Source organism: Trachemys scripta, chromosome 6 (assembly GCF_013100865.1).
Source record: "Trachemys scripta elegans isolate TJP31775 chromosome 6, CAS_Tse_1.0, whole genome shotgun sequence".
Classification (NCBI taxonomy): Eukaryota; Metazoa; Chordata; order Testudines; family Emydidae; genus Trachemys; species Trachemys scripta.
Window position 1 is genome coordinate 95107259 of NC_048303.1, and position 26347 is coordinate 95133605.

At 40.4% G+C, this 26347-nt stretch overlaps 1 protein-coding gene across 4 annotated transcripts in view; it reads right to left on the reverse strand.

Annotated features, from left to right (window-relative positions):
* Positions 1–26347, reverse strand: part of PRUNE2 (prune homolog 2 with BCH domain) — a 142164-nt gene that overhangs the window by 54169 nt on the left and 61648 nt on the right. For 2 of the 4 annotated variants that reach the window (XM_034774231.1, XM_034774229.1), the window contains exons 1-2: positions 6032–12546; positions 4725–5559 (exon numbers count right to left, since the gene is read on the reverse strand). In XM_034774231.1, the coding sequence (XP_034630122.1) occupies positions 4725–5559; positions 6032–12515 (7319 nt within the window). In that variant the 5' untranslated portion in view covers positions 12516–12546. Of the gene's footprint in view, positions 1–4724; positions 5560–6031; positions 12678–14654; positions 14814–26347 lie in introns of those variants that run through there. The other 2 variants (XM_034774233.1, XM_034774230.1) reach the window with 2 other exon arrangements.

Below are 26347 nucleotides of genomic sequence, written 5' to 3' on the forward strand. Positions count from 1 at the left end.
CTCAAGGCAAGGCAGTAGGGAGAGGACCTTCATGGCCTACTACAGACCCTCTTGCAACCTGCTTGACCCCTTCTACCAACTCTTGTCAAGGAATTTGTTCATCTGCCATTAGGAAGTGACAGGACAGTGACTGATTCAAGGAAGGGGGACTTCAAGTTTTTATGTCTTGTTTTTATTTATTGTCATTCATAATTTCTTCCCCAACAAAACAGTCAAACTGACTACATTGAATTTTCATAGCTGAACTGTCAGACAGTTACTGGAGGAGGGCAGACAATTATGTAAGCTGCATTTTCTCCTTCCCCTCATTCTACTAATTCAAGGCCTTGATTCAGCAATCGACCAAAAAGAGAATATCCGTAGGTTGTTCCTGTATATGAGTACATGGATGTTCTTGTGGCAGTATCTTGTGCTAACCAACCAGTCATTGGTCTGAGAAATTTGTGCTTCTCTGCTGCTTTAAACTTTATCCTCTAAACAGGATATTTATTTCAGACAAAGGAGCAGCCCCCATTGGGACTTCATGCTGGAGCAAATTAAAGAAATATTTTTTCTTTTTTAATGTGTCACCAAAATGCATATAAAAGAGTCCCTAATGACACACGCCAAATGAGAGTAGTTCCCAAGTTGCTGATTGCTCAATTTATACAACAGGCTTAATAAAATGACTATAGGATTTTGTAAATAATTGTTCCCATATGTGTTTTGTCCCTTTCCATTCGGCAAATACATGTATATGTGTTTTTAATACAGCAGCAGCCTAACTGGCTCACTTTCCTTTACTTCTTTGGGCCTCAACATTAATACAGAGAACAGAAATACCCGGAGCTGTGGGAAAGGCACTTGGTATTTAGCTGTGACTGCAAAGCCAGAGGGGGAGAGTAGACCCATATAATGGGGGTGGCCACACTAGAAAAATTTGATGATAGTCATATTATATCAAGAGCTAGCATCAGTGAAGGTTCAAGTTGCTACTGTAGACAGAACTCAGGTAGTTTTACCACCGTGGGCAGGGGTGCTGGAACAATTTGTATAGTGGGGGAGCTGAGAGCCATTGAACCAAACTGTAAACCCTCTATATGATGGAAACCACTTTGTCAGGCAGTGCGGCAGCACCCCTAGTTCCAGCACCTATGGCTATGGGTATGTCTAGTTAGACTGCAATCCCTAAGTGTGATTGCAGCTTGAGCTGACATACCTGAGCTAACTAATTCAGCTAGCTCAGATCCAAGAATAGTAAAGCCACTGCAGCGTGAACTTCAGCATTGGCTCACCCTGTAATTACCCAGGGCTCCAGACGGGCTAGTACAACCCACACTAAAGCACATGCTGCTACAACTTCACTGCTCCAGGACCAAAGATAACTAGATTAAAGCTAGCTCAAGTATGTTGGTTCAAGCTACAATCCCACCCTTTGATTGCAGTCTAGACATACCCTGTGCCACACAAACATGTTCTGAAAAGCCTGAGCCTTGCCCCTATTAGCACTTACCCCATTGCTACCACTGGTAGTAGTTGCTGTAACAGAGGGCCAGATTTTCAAATACTCAGAACCCACAATTGGGCTAGACTTACAAACGAGCTCAGCATCCAATATGCTGCATTTCTTTGGAAATCTGGCCCCTTGGGATCCTAAACAGGACTGAGACCTTCTGAAAATTGGGTTCCAACAGAGGGTGCTGAGCACTTTGATAAATTCAGACCTACAGGGACTCATTTTTCTAGTATCTGTGTAAGACCAGAATCAGCCCCCATATTTTGAGGAATCTCACCAAAAAGTTAGCTGTTTAGTGTTTGCTTCTTCAAAAATTTTCTCAGATCCACAGTGGAGACATAAAAATAACAATTAAAAATGGATATTTAGAATTATTCTCACTTCCTGTGTGAAGACATTAACACCACTGAGTTGTGCAGGCATGGCATGCGAGAAGCCTGGGATGCTGTCTCCATGTAATTAATCAGGGTGACTTAAGCAGGGCCAGCATCTGGCAGCTTTTAATTGAAAATGCTTTTAGTGGGAGGCTAAAGAGCCTACAGCTGACTTGAGCTTGTGAAGCTAACAAACCCATACCTTTCTTAAGTAACCCTTCCAATTTGTTGTCCCATTTGGACATCTGTTATGAAAGTCTCAAGGTCAAGCACTGGGACAGAGTTTCCATTGCTTTACTTTTTTACTGAACAGAAATTGATAAACACCGACCTTCTCTGCCTTCAAACCCCTTCTGAAGATTTGCTTCTTCCTCTATGGCAATAAATGCTAACTGGTATCAGTTAAACTACCATCATCCTCAATACATTCTTGTGCTGTCCATCTATAGACTATAAATAATTTGAGATAGGGACAGTGTCTTCTTCCTTTATGTTTTGTACAGCAACAAACAATGTTTGTTCTTCAAAAAACTAAGGCGCCAAGCCTGCCAAAAATTTATGCAGGTGCTTAACTTTCAGCATGCAAGTAGTACCATTGAAGTCAAATGTGTGCAGGATCAGGTCCTACACTTAAAATGAAACCAATGTTTATCTGAGATAAAAAACAAAATAGCTGAAGTATTCTACAGAAGGTTTTTTTAACCATGTGTGGATTGAAACAGAACAGGAGAGGGAGGTTTCTTTAACTTGTCTGGAGGGAAAAATATCAGTTAGGGAACTATTGAGGTTCTGAGATTGCCAACATTAATCTTAGACAGACGAGGTGGGTGAGATTATACCTTTGATTGGACCAACTTCTGTTGGTGAGATAGACAAATTTTTGAGTTTACACAGAGCTCTTCTTCGGGTCTGGGAACCATACTCAGAGAGGCGTCACCGCTATGTACAAGCCTTGTCTCTCCAATAGCTTGGGATCAACATGGCTACAAAAACACTGTGTACAACACTAATCTTATTCAAATGTGATTTGTTTTTGGCCAGCAAATTGTAGTTGTTTGGTATATTATATGCTGTCAGTACATGCAATTATCAGTGTACGCTGCCGCAGTAACGCATGCAGTGCTTCTTGAAAATAGGCTGCCTGTCGACACTGCTGCTTGTTAGTGACATTTTCAGGATGCCTAAAACAACCTGTGAGCCAATTATAGCGGGGTAATGGAAGTTCTAAACGTCATCAAGCACTCTGTTTCCAATTAAGTCCCAATGCTGGTATGCAATAAGAAATATCCCTCACAGGGGCAGTATCTAGCATTTCATATGAACAACTTCCCCATTAAAAAAAAAAAAATGCCACCAAACTGCAGCTGTAAAGGGGCAAAGCAACAACAAGCCAATTAAATCCTTTTATTTGATTCCCAAAAAGAAGCTTCCCTCACACGTCCCAGGATCCTTAGTTTGAAAAACAAAGTGAGGGACGGGTTTAGTTACAGGAATATTGTTTTAAAATGGTGGAGTAGGAAGGGGACCCTAACAGGAATAAGCCCGGCCCACTCCTGTGACATCAGAAAGGGAGCCCCCTAGGAGTCCATCCCGGCAGGAGCAGGAGGAAAGCAGATTCTTCGGTAGCTGTGAGGCAGGGGAGTAGGCACAAACACCCTGAAGACAGTTGTGGAGCAGATGGAAGACAGAGGAAGTACCTCCACCCCCAAAATACTGCAATAGTTGGTGCAGAGGAGGGTAGTCACCAGCAACTCCATCTCTCCCTAGAGATACTCAGCAAGGAGGGAGCAGGCATCAGTAGTAGACACAAAGAGCTGTGTGCAACAAACATCATTTTCAGATTTCCTCAGCTATCACTCTAGTTAGAGTGAGAAGAGATGCAGGAAAAGAGCACTGCAGCTGCTTTCACTGGCTCTTGGAATCGCCCACGTGAGCTTTGAACTCCCTCACTCTCTTTCCTCTGCATGTAAGGAGGATTGCTTTTTCACTTCCTACAGGAGGGCAGCCCTTTGCTTACTGCCAGAAAGGCAGAAGAAATGAAGGAATTGTGTCTGACTAGCCCCCATATTTTCCTCCAGTCTCTCCTCCCTCTTGACAGAATTATGGAAATAATCCTTCCCTCCAAATCCCATCTTTATTGCAGCACCTTGCAGTCAGGTGGGGCTTGATGCTGTCCTCCCAGCTCTCTGCTGGCTGTAGCAGATCCTACTCTTGTTTACCCTCTTCTACCCTCCCCATCACAGCTGCTTCAGATTCAGTCTACCTTGGGGAGACTTTCTCTGAGACATAGGGTATGTCTACACCGCGAAGTTGTCGACAAAACTTTTGTCTTTCACTGGTACTTAAAAAAGCCCCTCATCTCCCACCACCCCGCGAAAGACAAAAGTTTTGTTGATGCAAATGGCAGTGTGAATGCGGCTTTGTGCTGCCGACAAAGCTAATGCTGCTCGCAAAGCTGGAAGTTTTTTGTCGGCAAAAGTGCCGACAAAGTACCGACAAAGAGCGTTTACACACGCTGACTTTTAACAACAAGGTACACAGCCTTGTTGCTAAAAGCTGTGTGGTGTAGACAAGCCCATAGACTGGGATTGGAATTATTCCTGTGAGGGAAAGGTAATCTCTGGGGTTCCTATAATCTCCTTCAAAATTATGAAACAATTTTAAATGGACCCACTTTGGGGTATCACTAACCTAGGGTCTGTTTGTTACAAAAGGAGAGAGAGAAATCCTATAAATACAACTAATACTTTATTTTTGAATGTTGTCACCTTTGTATGACCCCCATCTATTTAAATAACACTGACCATAGTTTCCTAGAAGTTTCTCATAAAGAGAGTGTGTGGGCATTTCCTTACCCTGATACTCGATTTAGTTCTCTTTCACTGTTGAGAAATTCTGTTTCCTCCTCCATTTCTTGTTCAGTTACCATGCCATCTCCAGGATGCTGCTGTGAATGCACTTCCCATATACCATGACCACCAACAACCTGCAATAAAAGAGCATCTGTCCTTATGATGCTTGAATTCTTGTCCTCCATCATCAGACTGTCTAAGGGAGAATATTCCTCTTGTTCAAATGATTTGTGAGGGGTTTTTTTTAGCTGAACTCCAGACTGTTTGTCATGGATCAACTCCTGGTCTAAAACTGTTTCCAGTTCTTTGACAGAATGTCCAGACCCTGAGTCCATTGTTTCTGTCCTGCTTGAAATTTCTTCAGGTGATATATCACTGGTTTCATTTTTGCCCAGCACTGTCCAACCGTGGTCTTGCACAGGGCTTTCAGGGGATCTCTTTTCATCACCCCGTCTTTGAGGCAAAACAGAAGGACTTTTCTCTGCTAAATGAAAAGAACCCCATTCACTACTCAAAAAAGATTGCTCTTTACTTTCATTTATTATGGAGATTGACTGAAACGTATCCGAGGAGCCTGCTGAAAAGGCTTCATGAGACTCTGTTTGTTCAGCCACATTAGCTTCTTGAAATGCAAAATCACTTTCCTTTGTTTCAAGGATATCCTTCTTCACAGATCCATTTTCTTCAGCAGTAACAAGGATGTAATCCATCTCTAGTGCAGTCTGATCTTTGTTCACCCATGTCCTCATATCTTCCTTACTCTCTGTACTTGTCAGTTCAGGGCTCTCAGTGGAATTTCTTCCATTCCCCTCAGTATAAAGGGAATCACTGGCAGCTTCTAAAATGAAAAACAAACAAAATTTTAGTTTAGCAGTTAGCAATTATTGTTTTTCAAGTGAGTCCTGTAAAGTAAACCCATTTTTATTTGTTTTTGATAGTCTATGTTCTGTGTTAATTTAGTCTTGAATTTTATATTTATTATTTATTTATTTATTTATTTATTTATTTTGTGGTAGTGCCTAGAGGCCAGTGGGGCTGGGGTCCTTTATGCTAGGCATTACACAAATATGTGGTAAATGACTCTCCCTCCTTCAAAGTTTCAGTTTTTGATCTAGCTACAATGAAGAGAATATAGGTCTTTCCAAGGTCCAGAGTTTCAGGAAGACACATGTATTCCAAATGTCATTCAGTTAAAGTCTCACCATTCAGTAACTATATTGAATCTTACTGTTCAGTAGCAATACTCTTTCTCAGACATTTACTACTTTGTCCCATTAACTTATTTTATTAGACAGTGCATAATTTCTTACCATTGGGTGATCCTGTGACTCCACCTGCTGGTGAACCAGTATTACTTGTTTCTGCTTCATGTTCTAATCCTTTCAAGGTATCAGAGGATTCAGGCATCACTTCAGATTCTACTGGTAAAGATCCCAATGCATGGTCTTCCTGGTGGCATTCTGCAAATGTGTCAAATGACGGATCTTTGGTAATGCTGTCTTTGGTCTCTAAAAAGCCCATTTTATCTTTTTGAGGAGTAAGAGGAGATAATGGCATTTCCACCGAAACATTGCCAGAAAACTGCTGCTTTAATGAAATCTCCTTTCCTCTCTCTCTGCTGCCAGTGGCTTCTGTAGTAAACGATACATCAGCTGGAGAAGAGTACACCACTGGTGACTGTTCATTAGGTGATTCTTTAAACCAAGGATTATGACTATCAAGCAAATTTTCAGGTGCTTTTACTACATTGTCAGCATGCTGACTAACTGCAGCATCTCTATCATTATCATCCAATGAGGTTTTTAAGAAGAGTGTTTGTTCGTCAGTTGCATCCCTTTCTACTGCTACTTTGTGTTTACTGTCTAATATTGTCAGTTTGCTCACTTCACCTAATGACTGGATGTTAGTGATTGAGGTATTGGAGCTATTTTCTATACCAGTCTCATTCCCATCAACACACATGTCTGATATTTCTACTTTATCAGTAGTCACTGCTCTATGGTCAATAGCAGGAATTTGGCCAGTTTCAGCTGAGACACTCAGATCTTTTATGCTTTCTTCTGAATTATCAAGGGGAAAGAAAGCAGTGGCAACTAAATGTCTCTGGGAGCGAACTACATTGACTGAAGCTGCAAGATTATTATTTTCATAGCAAGTATCTTTAAGATTTAAGGAAGCCATTCCCAAATCTTCAGCAGAGGCGCCTGCTGAATCTATTAGTTCAACAACTGGTTTCTTTTCTAAATCAGATTTTTTCAAGATATTTTCCTTTCTGAATTCAGAAGCTTCAAAAGCTTTCGGAGATATTAGCTGATCAACCTGTGTTCCATCATTATTTTCTGGACTATTTCTATCAGGATATGTCTCTACTTTGTGAGTTACTAATTGCTGTTTAAAATCACAGTCTGCGTCTTTGCTTATATTTGACATTGTGAGAACCAACTGACTAACTTCTCCTCCAGCCTCAGCCAACATATGAGTAGATTGTGAAGATGCATGCTTAGCTACATATTCATGGCAAACATCAGGCCTGTTTGAGGCCTGTGAACTGCTGTCTTGGTCACAGTGACTTAATATATCAGGATTTTCACCATCAGCTTTCAAAATGAAAAGCTGTTCAGCATCAGTCCACAAATCAGGATCTACTGAGAATAGCTGATTACTTTCTGGAGTCTTGTCCTGTAAAGTATATGGGGAACATGTAATTTGGGGAACTTCAGCTAATTCATTCCATCTCAGGCTTGACTTTTCTATCAGTTTTTGGGATGAGACATTTGCAATGAAAGCATTTTTGGGGGAGCTGCAGACTTCTAAAGTTCCACTGGTATTCCATTGTTCTTGAACAAATAGATCTTTATTTGAAGTGTTCAGTATTACATCCACATTATCTCTTGAAAGATCAAGTATTAGGTTTTCCTGGGCAAATGTGTTTGGCATATCTGGTTGCCACTTTTCTGAAAATGGATTTTTAGAAGTATCTTGATCTCCATCAATTGTAACAAAAGGTTGCTCTTTTAAATCCTTTTCTTTCTTACCCAGTGCCAGTGGATCAGACAGTTTAAGCTGTACAATATCTGGATCAATTTGACTCTCGTGAATATTCTCGGAATGCACTATACTTTCATATTTCTCTTCATTAAAGTACAGAGGGGGAGACTGATTTGCGTGGCTACCTGGATAAGCAGGATATGCATCTTTTAGTTCTCCACTTTGTACTGGTGCTCCCCAGGCATCAAACTTCATGTTTGCTAATTGATTAATTTCTAAACCATCATCTGAATTAGAATATTGCCCTTCTATTGGTTTGTCTTTATGCGGTTGTGAATTCCACCATTCTGAATTGTCATCCGGAAATCCAAATGTTTCAATGGTGGACCTTTGATTTATTTCAGAATCAGCTTGCAATGATATATTCCATGTATCTGAATTCTTTGAAGAATATTCTTTGTTATGTCCTGCTGCAGAAGTTGGGGCAATATAGTAATCCATTGTACATGAATTCCAAACATGTGGGTGGTCTGGATTTTCATGGAAAGTATTCACTTGAAATTCTCCCTGACTTGTTTCCCAACCATCTAAATATTCAGAAGCTTCACATGTATCATTGTTAGTTGTGTTTAAGTGTATAATATCCTGTTCCATTGATATATTCCAAGGTTTTACATTTTCAGAGTTTTTATTTAAGATGGCCATCTGAACCTCTTTCTCCAGTTCAGTTTCAGCATCTAAACTGTCTTCAGAACTCACTGCATTGGATTGTGCATAATCATGTTCTTTAGTTTCAGAAACTTTATGCTCATTTGCTTGATAGTTGGAATCTATCTCTATCACTGCCTGAGGTGCCTCTGAATTTTCAGAATCCTCATTTGCTTCAGGACTTGATATAGAAGACACTGTATCATCATCTACGTGTGCATTCCAAAGATCTAAATTTTTAGGAACTCTGTGATCATTGCTCTCTTCAGATTCTTCCTGACTTTTATTCTCAAAGCCCCCTTTTTCAGGAGCTTTTTCTAATTTATCATTGGTGATATTCCAAATGTCTTCACTTTCTCTATCATAGGTAGCTGGCATGCTTCCCCAAACATGCACATTTGCAGAGGCATCACTTATATCAGGGCTTGTGGCACTGGACTGTGTATAATCATTTGTTGAACCACTCCATACATTATCCTCTTCACAAACACTTTTGATTTGTGTATCTCCTGGAAGACTACTCATGGTGTTTGTCATTTCAAGAACCTCACTTGTCTCAGGACTTGTTCCAGGAGACTGTGTATCTTCACATGTGTGTGAATTCCAAACACCTAGAATTTGGGGGAAATCATGATGAGATGTGATGTCAACATATTCCTCATCTGGAAGTTTATTCACAGATTCTAAACCTTCAGAAGCATCACTTCCCCCAGAATCCATTTCATGTGATAATGAATTATCCATAATAGACATATTTGTAATGTCAGGCACTTCAGCAGATTCAGAAGAGGGATTCACTTGAATTTTAATCTGCTGAGTCTCACTCATGAAAGGTGTTTCATGAGCATCACTTATCTCTGGACTATGTTCAGAAAAACCTAATTCAAAACTGCAGATGTCTAAATTACTAGGAACTTCCTCAGATAAACTCTCTTGAGTCGCTCTTAACACCTCTGGTGCTTCATTTATCAAAGGACTTGATGCAACTGATTGAGAGCTACTCTTCACAGACTCATTCCAGATATCTAGATTTTCAGGCACTGTAGGAGAATGATTTTCTTGGCTATCCTCGTCTCTGTTATAACTTTTAGAGGCACTTTTCATCTCGGGACTTGTTGCACCCTCTGTAGCGACACTTTCCTTATCAGTACTTGGAGGAAGTGACTGTGATATATTACTATGGCTGTAATTTTGTGGATGACAGAAATCTAAATGCCCAGAATGTCTTTCTTCCTCAGGACTTGTTGCAGAAGATTCTGCATTGTTCTGCAAAGGTCCTTTCCTCTGCTGCTGATTGGCAGGGTTAGACGAACAAGAGAAGGGCATATTTATTTCTGATTTCTCTGTTTCTAAAGCCTTGTAAATGTCACTGTTCCTTATTTTTTCTGGTGAGTTAGGAATTTCAGATGTTGAGGTACTTTCTTCTGAATCTGTTATACATGATAGTTTAGATAACACTGATGGTGACACTCTGTTATCTTGCATGGTTGTATTCCAAACATTGCTAATGGTTAGCTGTCCACTCATCTCATCCATTCTTTTATATTCATCTATTCCTTGTTGAGAAGTACCAGAGATACCATTATTCTCCCATCCTGCCTGATGATTCTGCTGAAGGTGTACACTCCACAGATTCAACTGTGGCTCTGAAAGCTGAGTTCTCACCTCTGAATCTTTATTAATGCTTCCTTGTACTTGCCCATTAACTGAAACCTCATTTTCTAAGTCACTTGCTTTCAAGTCCAAACCATTACCCATCTCTGAAGTTCTTGCAGATAACTGTGTATCCCCAAGGATGACCCTGTTCCATATTTCTACATTTTTTTCAGCTGCAGTTGGTCTGGTATTCAATCCACCATGTGGCTGAGATAAGTGGTTGATTGTTTGATTATAAACCTGCATGACTCCAGTGTCCTCAGAACTAGAATAACTTTCACTGATATTCTCATCACCTGAAAAATACTTAGTAGCTATTTGTTCTGAATTCAGTGAAACTGTACAAGTGTTTGGAAGAGCAGTAATTTCAAAGTTTTCTGCTTTTAACTGACTGACATTATTAAGAGACACATTCCACATTTCTGTGTTTCCTGAGCTTAGAAAAGGCATGCTTCTAGTGGATGGTTGTGGTAATGATGCCTTATCTGTTTCCTCCAATATTTTAGGTTCATCTGAATTTGAGTTAATCACTTCATCAAAAATTGTTTCTCTGTCAAAATGCTTGTCCTCATTTTCCCTTTCGTCCCCTATAAATGTAGGTGATATGTATGAATCAGATGTTGAATAATTGGTATCTGGTGGAGAAACAACTAAATCGTCACCTGCATTTGATGAACTAAAGTCTGAGTATCTATATGACAAGACAGAATCTTCCCATGGAACCAGAGTTTCTAGTACGTCTTTCTCTATGTCTTTTTCATACGGATCCCAGACATCCATATTTTCAAATTGTTTTGGTCTACATTTAGTGTCACCTAATACATTTTTATTTTCTATGGCTAGATTTGAATTGTTCTGCACATTATCAATACTGGACTTTGTATTTTCAAATGTGCTGTATTCTTCCACTGGATAAGCTCTCCCTTTGTTCCAGGCTTCTGAAGATACTTCATTGTTTGGGTTTTCAGACTCATTTTCTGCAGTGATGTCTGAAGAATATGAAAGATTAGTTTTGGACATGGCCCAGGCTTCAAGACTCCTCACGGAAGTTTGATCAGTGTCCAGTTTTGGCATACTCCATACATTTTCTGAGGGGTTAGTGCCATCTTCTTGATCAAACTCTGTCCAGACATCATAAGATTCTGCATCGAGTTGTCCACTTTCACCTACACTGTTACACCATGGAGCTGATATCACTGGGGTCAGTTGACTGGACTTCCACAAATCAGTAAATGCTTCCATTTGTTTTTTTGTCTCCTTTAAAGATGCACTTTGCCCGTGTGAGTGTTCAGTGGTTTTCTTCTGTAGCTCTAAGCTATGTTTATCTAGGACAGGGTTAAACTGATTCTCCCACAGACCTGTTCTTGAATATTCCATCTGCCTTGGTTGTTTTTGCAGGAATACAGAATCTGAGGCTCTTCTATCAAAGTGCTCCCGAAGTAATGGGCTTGCTTTACGATCTTTCCATGAGTCAGGGCTTTGAAATACAGATTCCTGTTCACTTGAACTCCACGCATCAGCATTTTTAGAATCTAATTCAAAACCATCCCACCAGCTTCCGTACCTAGCACGTGACTGAGAATAGCTTGCACTATCTATTTCATTAATTTTTGTAATTACATCTTGTGGAAAAAACAAAGGTGGTCCATTATCTAATGGTGAGCTTTCTACAAGACTGTTCATAGGAGTTGGTGGAATTCTTGTTTCAACATTTTTCAACACCCCAGGCGAAGAATCATCATCTTCCACTAAATCTGTCAAACTTGAAGTTTTTTCAGACAAATCTCCAGGATTTTCTTGCCTAAATTCATCATCAAATTCTACTAAATTGTCTTCTTCATTTGTAGTCATTAGTAAATCGGTTGAATAATTAGCCATGTCATTTTCTGATAGATTTGTTTCATCAAGTTCTTTCTGCACAATAGGTGGTTGTCCTTCTGATGAATCACTATTCAGGAAGAAGTCATCTGCTGGGGAATAATCAACAGAATGAGAAGTAGATTCAGATCGAATTGTAACCATAGGTGCTAGATCAAAACTGAAAAGATCAAAATTATCACTGTTGTTTCTAGATTGAGGTTGTTGTTCTTCTGGTATTGCCCCTTCAGGAATGGGGCTATAGGAATCAAAGCCTGGAAGGACACTGTGATGAGCACCTTCTGCAACTGGACTATCATCACTGAGAAAAACTGAGCTCTCCTTGGAAGACCGGCTGCTTCTAATGGTAGCCAATCCACTGTCTGGACTCACAAGGTCTATATTAACATCAACATGGGCTTGGATAGAGCCATTGAGATCTTGAGGATTTTCTATAAAGTTGACAGAACTGGGCTGTGGTTCTATGTCAGAACCATATAGCTCCATGATACCAGAAGATCCCTGTGAAAGTGGAGCACTCCCAGCCACAGCTTCAGTAGAAGAAGTTCTGCTGTTTGGTACCATTTCTGGCTGTCTCCTGTTAATAACTTCTTTAATTATTAGAAAAATTTGATCACCAGTCACTAAAGTATTGTCTTGGTGATAAACGAGGAATTGGTCACATCCACATTCTAAAGGATCCAGCTCCAGGCAAGGATTCTGACATTCTTCTAATTCACAGCAAATCTGTTGGAAAATACAGTGGTTTCAAAAAGTCATTGTAAGGATAGTTACAAATGTACACTAATAGTATTATCCCCCACCTATTCTTGTTGGCTGATTTCTCAGCTATCTTGCTTTACCTATCTTCTTAATGAACTTTGAACACACTAATCCCCTTAAACTCAAGAAGATCATTGCATAACATTTATTATTTAATTAATAAATAAACTCAGATTTTTGTTTGTATTCTATTCCCAATGGGGGAAGTACTTATTTAAGCCACTGTCTTGCAATCAGATCAATGTCTGTGAGCTCCTGGGATGGTACAAAGTCTCCTCAACGTCAAGTGGGCTCCACCCTGGTACAAGGCTCTGCCCAGGCAGATCCATTTGCAGGATTAGCACCTCAGTGTGCACTGCACTTAAAATCATTTAAAAACAAGTCTAGAATACTAAAAATCATTTTCATGTAATAGTAACAACTATATGGTGCTCAAAGATCCAGTGAAATATTTATACTATTCATAACATCAAATCAAAACCTTGAATCAGAACCCTTTCACATTTTGAATAGATAGCAGGAGTCTGATTTAAATTCCTGGATCTCAACCAATTCCCATAGTCTGGTTTACAGGTTGGAACCAAAACTAGAAATTTGTTTCTTCCATTTCTGGATTGGATGTGGCCAAAATTACCTCGTGAGATTTTCACCTAAGATGAAGAAAATCTTACAACATGGGCTCAGAGTGGAGCTCAGAAGCACTTCCTCCATTTTCGACCAAAATTTTTGTTGCTGTTAAAACCTAAACTCAAATCAGAATCCGAACTTTATCTTAAATCTAATCCAAATCTAAACATGAAAACGGTCCCTTTGTTTTTTCTCTCATTTATATTGTATATGTGTTCACAACCCAGTGATCAGATTGCCATGCATAGGCCACAATGAAACACACAATCAAGTTAAACCAACACAAAAATGTTCTGAACATTTTTTAATGAAAAGTCATCTGTATATCCCCTTTCTCTTTCTTTTGACCACTGGATCTTGCTTCATGACTGCTTTGGAACACTGACAAATACAGTAGTGTTTTGTTATGCAATACATAAATAATGCAAGAGATAAAGTGGATGCGGTAATATATTTTATTTGACCAACTTTTGCTGGAAGAAGGAACAAGCTCAAATCTGGGGAAGAGCTCTGTGAAGCTTAAAAGCATCTTTCTCCATTCTTTCATAAACAGAAGATGGTCTAATAAAAGATACTGCATCACCTACTTTAACTCTCTCATATGCTGGGCCCAACATAGCTTCAGCAATACTGAAACATAATAATGCAAAACATAAATAATGCAAAAAGTGACAAAGAGTCCTATGGCACCTTATAGACTAACCAAAAGCTTATGCTCCAATACGTCTGTTAGTCTATAACAGGGGTCGGCAATGTTTGGCATGCGGCTCGCCAGGGTAAGCACCCTAGCGGGCCGGGCCAGTTTATTTACCTGCTGACGCGGCAGGTTCAGCCGATCGCAGCCCCCACTGGCAGCGGTTCGCCATCCCTAGCCGATGGGGGTGGCGGGAAGCGGCACGGGCGAGCGTTGTGCTGGCCGCGGCTTCTCGCCGCCCCCATTGGCCCCGGACGGCAAACCGCGGCCAGTGGGGGCCGCGATCGGCCGAACCTGCCACGTCAGCAGGTAAATAAACTGGCCCGGCTCGCTAGGGTGCTTACCCTGGCGAGCTGCATGCCGAACGTTGCCGACCCCTGGTCTATAAGGTGTCACAAGACTCTTTGTCGCTTTTTACAGATCCAGACTAACACAGCTATCCCTCTCATACATAAATAATGCAGTCATTCCATATCCATGACAATAAAGTGTTGTAGCACCCACACAATCACATGTTAAATGGTTATTCAGTGTTTAACCCATTTAATTATACAACAACTATTTTCAAGCACACTCAGTTCAGGAAGGACAATGTTTCATTCTTTCTTTATAGTACTTACTTGATTGCATAGCTCTAAATTTTCTGAGTACACCACTATCTGTCGCTTAGTCTGCTCGTCCTCTGATAAATAGTTGGCCAAAATCACAAGAACATCAAAACTGTATTTATCTATAAATGCTTTCAGGTCACCAGTGATATTCCTATGAAATATGCAATCCTGGAATATGACAAGAAATTATATATTAAAGGATTTGATAGCTTATTCCTAGAACTCATCATCAAAGATATATTGGTTTCCACAAAACTTTTGTTAAGAAGGTTCTGGGGTGAGAGACATTCTCTGTTCTTTCTGATTTAGAACTGAATTTTTCATCCTACAGCACTCAACATCAAGAACAACAGAGACTTGACTCTGGGTCTCTCACATCAGTGCCTTAACCACCAGGGTACCTGTGCACACATGCACAAGTCCTTTTTTGTGAAAATATTTGAGAGGTTTTGGTTTTGTTCTGCACTGGAATGAAAACAAATTCTGAAACCCTGGAAGTTTTCATAAAATGGAATTGTCATCCTCCGGGCAACTCTATTTGTTTCCCTTGCTCTTTAGAGTTGAATGTTTGGGCAAGCAATCAACCATGTTAAAGTACAAGTCAGTGTGATAGCATGGGTATAACTGAGAGCAGAAACATATCCTAATCGTTTTAACAACTATCACCAGCCTTAATAAAGTCAAATAACTGTTGTGATTTCAAGAACCATCCTCACAGCACAATTAAAAGACACATTACTTTTCATAATTTTTATTCACCATTTGCAGTATATCTACCCTCTTAGAAGTTTGCAATTACCCTTGCCTTACCTTACCTATTAATCTGATTTGTTATTGTAGGGCTGCTTATGAGCAATGGGCTGGTACAATGTCCAGAATGAAACAAACGTTTCCGAAAAATTTAGATATAAAGGATTTATAGATTTTTGTCATAATGTTACATTTAAAATAACTATGCTAATAGAATGTTATTAAGGTTGCAAAGTCAAACACTGAAAAATTAGGAAAAGCCACATTCAAGTTGCCTGTGCAACTTTGATTTTGTCATAAGAACATAAGAAAGGCCGTACCGGGTCATACCAAAGGTCCATCTAGCCCAGTATCCTGTCTACCAACAGTGGCCAATGCCAGGTGCCCCAGAGGGAGTGAACCTAACAGGCAATGATCAAGTGATCTCTCTCCTGCCATCCATCTCCACCCTCTGACAGACACAGCCTAGGGACACCATCCCTTACCCATCCTGGCTAATAGCCATTAATGGACTTAACCACCACAAATTTATCCAGTTCTCTTTTAAATGCTGTTATAGTCCTAGCCTTCACAACCTCCTCAGGTAAGGAGTTCCACAAGTTGACTGTGCGCTGCGTGAAGAAGAACTTCCTTTTATTTGTTTTAAACTTGCTGCCTATTAATTTCATTTGATGACCCCTAGTTCTTGTATTATGGGAATAAGTAAATAACTTTTCCTTATCCACTTTCTCCACATCACTCATGATTTTATATACCTCTATCATATCCCCCCTTAGTCTCCTCTTTTCCAAGCTGAAGAGTCCTAGCCTCTTTAATCTCTTTAATCTCCTCATATATGGGACCCATTCCAAACCCTTAATAATTTTAGTTGCCCTTTTCTGAACCTTTTCTAGTGCCAATATATCTTTTTTGAGATGAGGAGACCACATCTGTATGCCGTATTCGAGATGAGGGCGTACCATCAATTTATATAAGGGCAATAATATATTCTCAGTCTTATTCTCTATCCCCTTTTTAATGATTCCTATCATCCTGTTTGCTTTTTTGACCGCCTCTGCACACTGCGTGGACATTTTCAGAGAACTATCCATGATAACTCTAAGATTTTTTTCCTGACTTGTAGCTAAATTAGCCCCCATCATATTGTATGGATAGTTGGGGTGATTTTTTCCAATGTGCATTACTTTACATTTATCCACATTAAATTTCATTTGCCATTTTGTTGCCCAATCACTTAGTTTTGTGAGATATTTTTGAAGTTCTTCACAGTCTGCTTTGGTCTTAACTATCTTTAGCAGTTTAGTATCATCTGCAAACTTTGCCACCTCACTGTTTACCCCTTTCTCCAGATCATTTATGAATAAGTTGAATAGGATCGGTCCGAGGACTGACCTTTGGGGAACACCACTAGTTACCCCTCTCCATTCTGAGAATTTACCATTAGTTCCTACCCTTTGTTCCCTGTTTTTTAACCAATTCTCAGTCCATGAAAGGACCTTCCCTTTTATCCCAGGGCAGCTTAATTTGCATAAGAGCCTTTGGTGAGGGACCTTGTCAAAGGCTTTCTGGAAATCTAAGTACACTATGTCCACTGGATCCCCCTTGTCCACATGTTTGTTGACCCCTTCAAAGAATTCTAATAGATTAGTAAGACACGATTTCCCTTTACAGAAACCATGTTGACTATTGCTCAACAGTTTGTTTTTCTATGTGTCGGACAATTTTATTCTTAACTATTGTTTCGACTAATTTGCCCGGTACAGATGTTAGACTTACCGGTCTGTAATTGCCGGGATAACCTCTAGAGCCCTTTTTAAATATTGGCGTTACATTAGCTAACTTCCAGTCATTGGGTACAGAAGCTGATTTAAAGGACAGGTTACAAACCTTAGTTAACAGTTCCGCAACTTCACATTTGAGTTCTTTCAGAACTCTTGGATGAATGCCATCTGGTCCCGGTGACTTGTTAATGTTAAGTTTATCAATTAATTCCAAAACCTCCTCTCGTGACACTTCAATCTGTGACAGTTCCTCAGATTTGTCACCTACAAAAGCCAGCTCAGGTTTGGGAATCTCTCTAACATCCTCAGCCGTGAAGACTGAAGCTAAGAATCCATTTAGTTTCTCCGCAATGACTTTATCGTCTTTAAGAGCTCCTTTTGTATCTCGATCATCAAGGGTCCCCACTGGTTGTTTAGCAGGCTTCTTGCTTCTGATGTACTTAAAAAACATTTTGTTATTACCTTTGGAGTTTTTGGCTAACCATTCTTCAAACTCCTCTTTGGCTTTTTTTATTACATTCTTGCACTTAATTTGGCATTGTTTATGCTCCTTTCTATTTGCCTCACTAGGGTTTGACTTCCACTTTTTAAAGAAAGTCTTTTTATCTCTCACTGCTTCTTTTACATGGTTGTTAAGCCACGGTGGCTATTTTTCAGTTCTTTTACTGTGTTTCTTAATTTGGGGTATACATTGAAGTTGGGCCTCTATCAGGGCCAGCTCCAGGCACCAGCTTAACAAGCAGGTGCTTGGGGCGGCCAAGGGAGGGGGCGGCTCCTGCAGCAATTCGGGGGCGGCAGGTCCTTCACTCCCTCTAGGAGCGAAGGACCTGCTGCCGCCGATCGCGGCTTTTTTTTTTCTTTTTCCCCAATTGCCGCCACCGGTCGTGATTGTGATCGCGGCTTTTTTTTTTGCTTGGGGCGGCAGAAATGCTGGAGCAGGCCCTGGCCTCTATTATGGTGTCTTTAAAAAGCACCCATGCAGCTTGCAGGGATTTCACTTTAGTCACTGTACCTTTTAACTTCTGTTTAACTAACCCCCTAATGTCCCTTTTACATATGCATTACGATATAGGCTTTAATTATATTATCACATACTATTTTATTCACAGACTTCCTGCCTCATTCAGTACCTAAACCAATGCTCTTTGAAGTCATGCAATTCTTTCCAAAATAGTGACAGGTTGTAATCTCCAACAATAGAGATATATTAACAGGTCCTACAAGAAATAGATATGAAACAATGTAGTTTCAAAATTCATAATTCACTGAATAACAAATACACATAATTAAGAAGAAGAAAATTGCACCAAATACTGTTGGGCTAGATTCTCATTTACTTAAGACCCCTCTAAACCATCATTGACACTGTAAATGGGCTTTAAAGAGGGTCTAAATATACAAAATTACAGTACAAAATTATGTTGACCTAATTTACGGCACCGTAAAGCCACTGCAGTAATTAAATCGCTTTTGCACGTCCACACTACTCTCCTTGTGTCAGCGGTGAGTGTCCTAACTAGGGTATCTGAATGGATTTAGTTGCCTTATGTCAACCTAACTCTGTAGTGTAGACCAGACCTTAGATTTTCCAACATAAACCAGGTGTATCTCTTTCAAGTTTTGGTAACAGATACACATGCAGTACTTATGATCTCTGTCTTTCTTTAGTTCTCAGTTCTGACAGCCACCCAGTGAAATAATGAGCAAAGTCTGAGAAAATATTTGTATTCTTCCCTTATGCTTGTGCTATTTGTATTTGAGATAATTTATTGTTGTCTTCTAGCTAAGCACAATGTCATATGCTGTGATGGTTCTTCTGTTGCTGCTAAACTATGCTGTCCCTGAATAAACAGTAGTTCATCATCAGTACAGCACAACTGTATATACAGGTTGGCATTTTATTCCCACTCCCAATTCCCCAACCCCCATCGGACTTCTACCTGATAAATTGCTGTTTTAGTTACATGTATACAAATACTATTTATTAATCTGCCCAAACATGTCCAAAAATGTGTTTCATCTTCCCTTAAGTTAAAATTAAAACAAAAACCTCTTTTTGTCAACTGTTTACAAAGTAAAAATATTGTTTTTCTACATTAAAGATGCATGTCCATCTTGCTATTTGTGTGGTATGTAACAATGAGATTCAATGAGTGTTAGGATTGCTACACAATGAACACTGAGTGTCAGAACAATGAGTGTCACTGGGATTGCTACACCCAAAAAAAGCATCCTATTGTTGGGCATCCATATCAGGTTCCAATAGACTTACATCACAAATAGTGCATAATGGCAAAAAGCCATGAGAGACTGTGGTGAAATGGTCTGAATTTCCAAAATAAACACATTGCACATCTATTATCCTTTCTGAGGGCCAACTTGGCACATGTGCTGAAAAAGCCCAGCGTGCATCTACGGGGAGAGCATGGCCGTCTGTCACCTTTTTGCTCCTAGGGGCAGCGAGGGGCCACTGCAGTCTCTAGCATAACTTAGAGCAGCCTCAATACCACATCAGTCACACGGGTTCATAAAAATCTCCTAGAGGATTGTATACAGTCTATGACTGCAGTCATGCATCCTATGCCAAGGGGCACCTGGAAGGTCCTGACAAAGAGCTGGCTATGCAGACTCAAAATCATCTAAGGATTCTCCCACAGCAGGGACTTTTCAGTGTATAGTACCTCCCCTGCCCCCGCTGCCTTTATGCTACTGGAACAGCATAAAGGGGATTTAACATGGGCCAGAATCTGGCCTGCAGCCTGTTTGTTGGCCATACAAAGTAACATTAGTTAATTAGGGCACTAAATTATGTTTCAATCCTGGACCTCATACTAACACTCCTTTTTAGTTTTTATATTGGATTTTTCTTACAGCAGTTGTAAAGGAGTTATTAAACATTCTTTAGAGAATAAATGATCCAGTTTAACAAGAAGCTAAACGAAGATGGATTTGATTGTCAGAATTCCTATCTCCATTGGGGCAGCAAGAGTAGACAGCAGAATTGTCAACAGGCTTTAGACTGAACCACATTACTACGAACAGTGAATGGTCAATATTATACATGTCATTACAGATGCTCTGACCAAAATTGGCCAGATTTTACGTTAGATTCATGCTATACGTTAGATTCATGCTTCATGCTCTGAAGTCTGGAGTCGAGCATTCCTTGTTGACAGTGTCACCAGAGGTGCCAAGGATTGAAAGAAGTATGAGGATGAACCATAAAGATACTATCCCTAGACATTTTTTCTCTCCAGTTCAGGGATGAGCAACACCAGGAGGTCAGTGTGCCCACCATTTGCTCTCAACCTCTTGTGCATATAAAGAGATGATTGTATCAGCTGACTGGGATTATTTCTGTCTTTCCAGGCACGATTTAGGAATATCAATATGGCAACTTTAATTATTTTAAATGGCACTAAATACGTTTTAAAATACAAAATACAGAAGTTGGATATCTTGAGTCAGAAAATAATAGTCTAGTCATACTTTTTTTCCCTCAGCACAGGAAAGGTTGTGGGGAGTGGAGTGCAACCAGACACCTGGATTCAGCTCCTTGATTCCTGGGATAAGTTTTGGCCCTGATGCAACTTATTATTATTTATTTGTATTACCATATGACTAGGAGCCCTATTCATGCACCAGGACCCTGGTGTGCTAGGCACTGTACAAACACAGATCAAAAAACAGCCTCAGTCCCAAAGAGTTTACAATCTAAGTATAAAACAAGAGACAACAGGTGAATACAGACAAGCAGATAGGAGAGTACAAAGATACAATGAGACAATATTGGCCAGCATGATAGGCTGTGATCTAAGCACAACCTATCCATTGTCAAATTGTTTGTAGATACCAGTGCAACTGATTTAAAATAAATGAACGGATTTATATCAGTGAGACTGAGGACAGAATTGGCCAAAGGGTGCCAGATTGAACACAAGCTTCCAAGGTCAGGAGCATCTATGGGAGGACTGGGGTAAGGCTGTGTAATAGACTGAGCCTAGGTTTGGGAACCATGGCACATTTCTAATAGAAGTGAACTCCAATCCCCTCTTGATTTCAAATGGGTTCTGCATTCCATGCAAACTGTTCACATGGCCCTAATATAAACACAAATATTCTAACTGAAACCTTTATGATTTATGCTAGCCAATTCCCATTATTATGTTTAAAAGATTCAGTATTAATAAATTATGGAAATGTTGACAGGCAAATGATTTATGAGAACATAAAATGCATAAATTATACATGTTATTTATTCACTTTTTGTCATTCACTCTATAACTGGTAAACAAAGATGTTTCTCCATTTTTGCCACAAATTGGTTTTCTATTTATTTTCATCAGGCATCCACGGAACTTGTGGGATTTATTATTTAGGGCCTGATTCTCATTTACATTAGATCCTCTTTGTACCTACCTGGCAGTGTAAAGGAGGTCTTAAAGTGCATATAAATTATTTTTTGCCTCAGTACGTTCCTATTCTGAATTCTACCATTCCAACACGGTCTGAAACTAAGATTGTCAATCACAAAAGACATTAATTCCATCTGAGAGGAAGACTAAAAGTTGTGAAATTGTTACTGCAGGGGAGCAGCAAAAATGGAAATGGAAATACTCATTTTTGCAACTTCAAAGGTGTTTTTACTAAATGGATCTAGCTAATTACACTGCCCCGAGAGCTTTTTTGTATATGGTTCTGTTAGGGTTCTGTACTATAATAAACTTACATTTCTTCAACTTTCATATGTTGTATGATATGAGTGTAGCCCGGGGTGGGCCAACTACTACATTTTAATCTGACCCTCGAGCTCCTCCCAGGGATCAGTCTGTTTGCCCCGCTCCACATGTGCCGTGGCTCTGCGTGGCTCCCCGAAGCAGCAGCATGTCCCCCCTCTGGCTCCTATGTGTAGGGGCAGCCAGGGGGGCTCCACACGCTGCCCCAACCCCAAGCGCCACCCCCACAGCTCCCATTGGCTGGCAACATTGAGCTGCAGGGGCGGAGCCTGCGGACAGGGTAGGGTGCAGAGCCGCCTGGCCGTGCCTCCACGTAGGAGCCAGAGGGGAGACATGCTGCTGCTTCCAGGAGCTGCTTGAGGTAAGCGCCACCCGGAGCCTGCACCCCTGACCCCCTCCAATACCCCAACCCCCTGCCCCAGCCCTCATCCCCCTCCTGCCCTCTGAACCCCTCGGTCCCACCCTCCTGCACCCCAGAGCCTGCACCCCTGGCCGGAGCCCTCAGACATGCACACCCGCACCCCAACCCCCTGCCCCAGCCCTGAGTCCCCTCCCACACCATGAACTCCTCATTTCTGGCCTACAGTGTCAGCCGGAGCCCTCACCCCCTCCCGCACACCAACCCCCAATTTTGTGAGCATTTATGGCCTGCCATACAATTTCCATACCTAGATGTGGCCATTGGGCCAAAAAGTTTGCCTGCCCCTGTTGTAGCCAGTCTGGCAATTTTGGGAAGTCTGACTGTACCATTTATGTATTCTGGTTCATACTATAAAATTGCTGTATCATGGAAGGCCTCTCTGTCTCTGAGGATCCACCTCTGCTGGTTAGCCTTTAAGCTATATACCTCCCAAACCAGAGACAATAGCTCATAGTTAAAGACTATCAGGGCCTGAATAGGCCTTCCTTGGGGAGAACAAAAGAGTAACTGTCTCCTAGGGAGTAACCAATTTTCCTTCAACAGGTAGTTGGGAACTCAGAGTGTGGAACCTTACCAAGGGCAGAACAAAGATACCAAGGTGATGATACTACCTTGTAAAAATGACTCACAGGAGTAAGACCCATGGAAACACACAGGAATTTTGGGGAAGAGGATGGTCTGACTAAGCTCAGGGAAGGCAAGCTTGTGGGAGAAGGCCCAATGTTTCAGAATCCAAGCAGTGCACTAAAGCAGAAGGACCCTGGATGACTACCCATTACTCTTGCCCAACCCCAAAGAACACTCTAGAAGAGTGGTGAGGAAACAGAGGGAGGGAAACACGTGTTGGGTTTATTATTTTTGTGTAGCTGTGTGTATTTCTCATGCTATTAAAGAAAGAGCAATAGGGTTTTAGAAGTGCCTGTGTGTGTTAAGTGTGTTACACCTACCAAGTGCTCTCTTTAAGAGGTAAACCAAGAGGCACTCACCATCTAGTGGAGTTATAGGAGAGGGTGTGTTTAAGTAATGGGAGAACCTGAGTGGTCAGCACTGCTTTTCAGGGCTGGGCAAGGAACCATATGGTCACAGCTCCCAGGAGAGGTTGCCATATAGAAGATCTGTACCCCAAGAGTGTGCCCAGAGGCCCTAAGACAGTAGGAGGGCCTGGACTTTATTCAGACTGTGGAGGCTTAATACACATGGCATCCAATGACTGGATCCTCTCACAGCAATCTGCTGAGTGGCCGAGAGGTGCTGCTTGGTGGAGTTGTGACAGCCAGGGATTCTTATCTTGGGACAAGATAGAAATAGTGGCTCATTTTACATGCCTTCCTTTCATTCCATTCTCCATGATCTCCTAGAAGATATCAGGAGGAAATGTCTGAGTTGTGGCTATGTTATCTAGGGCTTAACCTTGATTTGTGTGTGTGTGTGACTGCATAGTCTAAGGGGAAGATTTTCAAAGGCACAAAGAGGAGCTAGGTGCTCAGCTCCCACTGAAAGTCAACTGGAGTTAAGTACCTAACATGCTTAGACACACAAGGTGGGATTTTCAAGAGTGCCAAACTCCCTGTTGAGAATCTTCCTCCAAGTCTTCAGTACCTGGTGATGGTGAACATGAAGAGATGGAGGATACAACCCAGAGAGTAAAGCTAATAAGGTATTTGGGGATGTGTCATGAACTGAGTGAATATTTCCTAAGAGTATATACCTCTAAGTATTTTCCCAAGTCAGCCTTCATATCACGATTTGCTGTTCAGAAGTTGGCTTTGACAAAGGAGATGCAGTTGGCTTTTTATATTGAAACCACCAGTGCGGTATCCTGATTCAATTCAGAGAGCAGCATAGCATCTCTCCCTACCACAGCAGTATACAAGGAATGAGGAACAGCCAGCTCTGTAGTTAACATTTTGAATTACACCCAGGGTGGACTGGCAGCCAGTGTAGAGTAAAGAGGAGTAATATGCTCACTTCTCACTGTCCCTCTGATGTGGTAAGCAGCCACAGTCTGTGCTAGTTGAAGCTTTCAGGGGGGGTTGGGTAGTGGGTTACATTAGTTTAGCCTGGAGATGATAAAGACATAGAAAACTCAGACAAAGTCTGCATCAGAGAGGAAAGGGCACAATCTCTGTGACAGCTGAGCTGATAAGAGGAAAAAGAATTTCTGGCTATGGCTGCTATTCAAAAATCTGAGAACACTGATGGATACAACAAGTTCCTGAGATTTAAAACCCACTGAGACAAAGGGAAGGGACACCTATTCAATAGTGAACAGTCATAACCTCATTCATTTCCTCAGAATACTTTCCCCAACCACCAGTGTCACTCCCATCTCACAAAATAAAGAATCCCTCGCAAAGTAAACCTGCAACCCTCGTTCCAATAGATTCCATGGTGATTGAGGCAAGACAAAGAGATTCCTGCCTCATGAAGAAAATTTGTCATGTAACAGCCAAATACGACTAGTACTCTGTATGGTAGCTCAGCATGATGCAGTTCTCTTATTTCTGAGTCAGAGGGCTTCAAGTTCAAATACCAGCTGAGGAACCCAGCCATGCTCCCTCGAATATTACCCAAGGATGTCTCTGGGATGCTGTGCTGCTGATAGTGTCATTCTTCAGAGTAGACATAAAACCAATGTCTCCTTATTCACTCTGTGTTGTCAGGAAGATTTAAACCATATGGCCAACAAAATGACAACATCGCTCACATTAGTATTACCAGACAGTAGCTAACATTATTTCAAATATTTAATAAAGGCTGCTTGCTAGTACATAAAAGTTTCTAAAGTTTCCTGTATAATGCTGGTATATCAATAATGATATATGTTTCACAAAGTGCTTTTGAATAGTCACTTCAGTGAAGTGTGTCCATAAAGTCGCTAAAACAACATGTTGTGCTCTGAGATAGATTTCTGTAATTATTCCAGCTAACATAAAATATAGGCTTCATTTGTGACGAGCAAGATAAATATCCTCTTAAAAAAAAGATTTTCTACTACTCATCATCATAAGAGTCAGGTTCTTCCAAATGGCAGAGTATCACAAAATTTAGACAATTCATGGCAGATTGGAACTATGGAACCTTTAAGAACAAATTTTCTATAGCTGAGTAAATAATCATCAGTAGAATACTGCATTTATTGCAAATGTTAACTGGGAATATATTATTTCCTGCAGAAATGGAAGACTACCAATGATTTCACAAGATTAACTGTCACATTCAAAATTCATTATAAACACTGTAAAAATATGCTAATTGAGTTAATGAAATAGCATTATAAGAAATACAATGAGGACACAATGAAACAATGGGTAAGGTCAATTACCTATTACTTTTTGGTAAAAAAATTTTACTTTAGTATTTTAGCTTTTGTTTAAAAATTAATTGTTTGCACAGCGCTCTGCAGCTTGTAAAGCACTATGTATATGTTTTATTAGTTTTCATGCTGTCCTTTATTTACTCCTGTAACAAAGGCAAAACTATTGTGAACAGGTACAGTATAATTTTAAATAAGTGTCCCAAACTATGTGGTGTAGTGATCAGATCTTTGCAAGAAAAGCCAATATCTTAACATTCCTACAACAAACTCCAAACCATTTCCTTCAAAGTGTGAGTTGTGAGTCATATCAGGTTGTATACATAATGTATATATAAGAAGGTTCATATTACTATAACATGTTGAAATGACATGAATAACAAAAGAGAACTGTCAACTTTAAAAAAGAATATTTTGTTTTCTTTTCCAGGTCATTTACCCAATGTAATTTAGAATGTATTCCCCAAAGTAAATTGGAGTATAAGAAATCTGAATAATTTTGAAGCACTTCTAGGCTTAACAAATTCAATAATTGGGTGTCTTTATTTTAACTTACAGTAAGTGGATTACATACGTTTCATTTTTACCAATACCATTAAACAATCTTTTCTCTGTGCAAGGTAATGTTTCAGTGGTTATAGGAATATTGTCTATTTAACAGTGGTCATGTTTGCAAATCTGAACAATTTTACTTGACA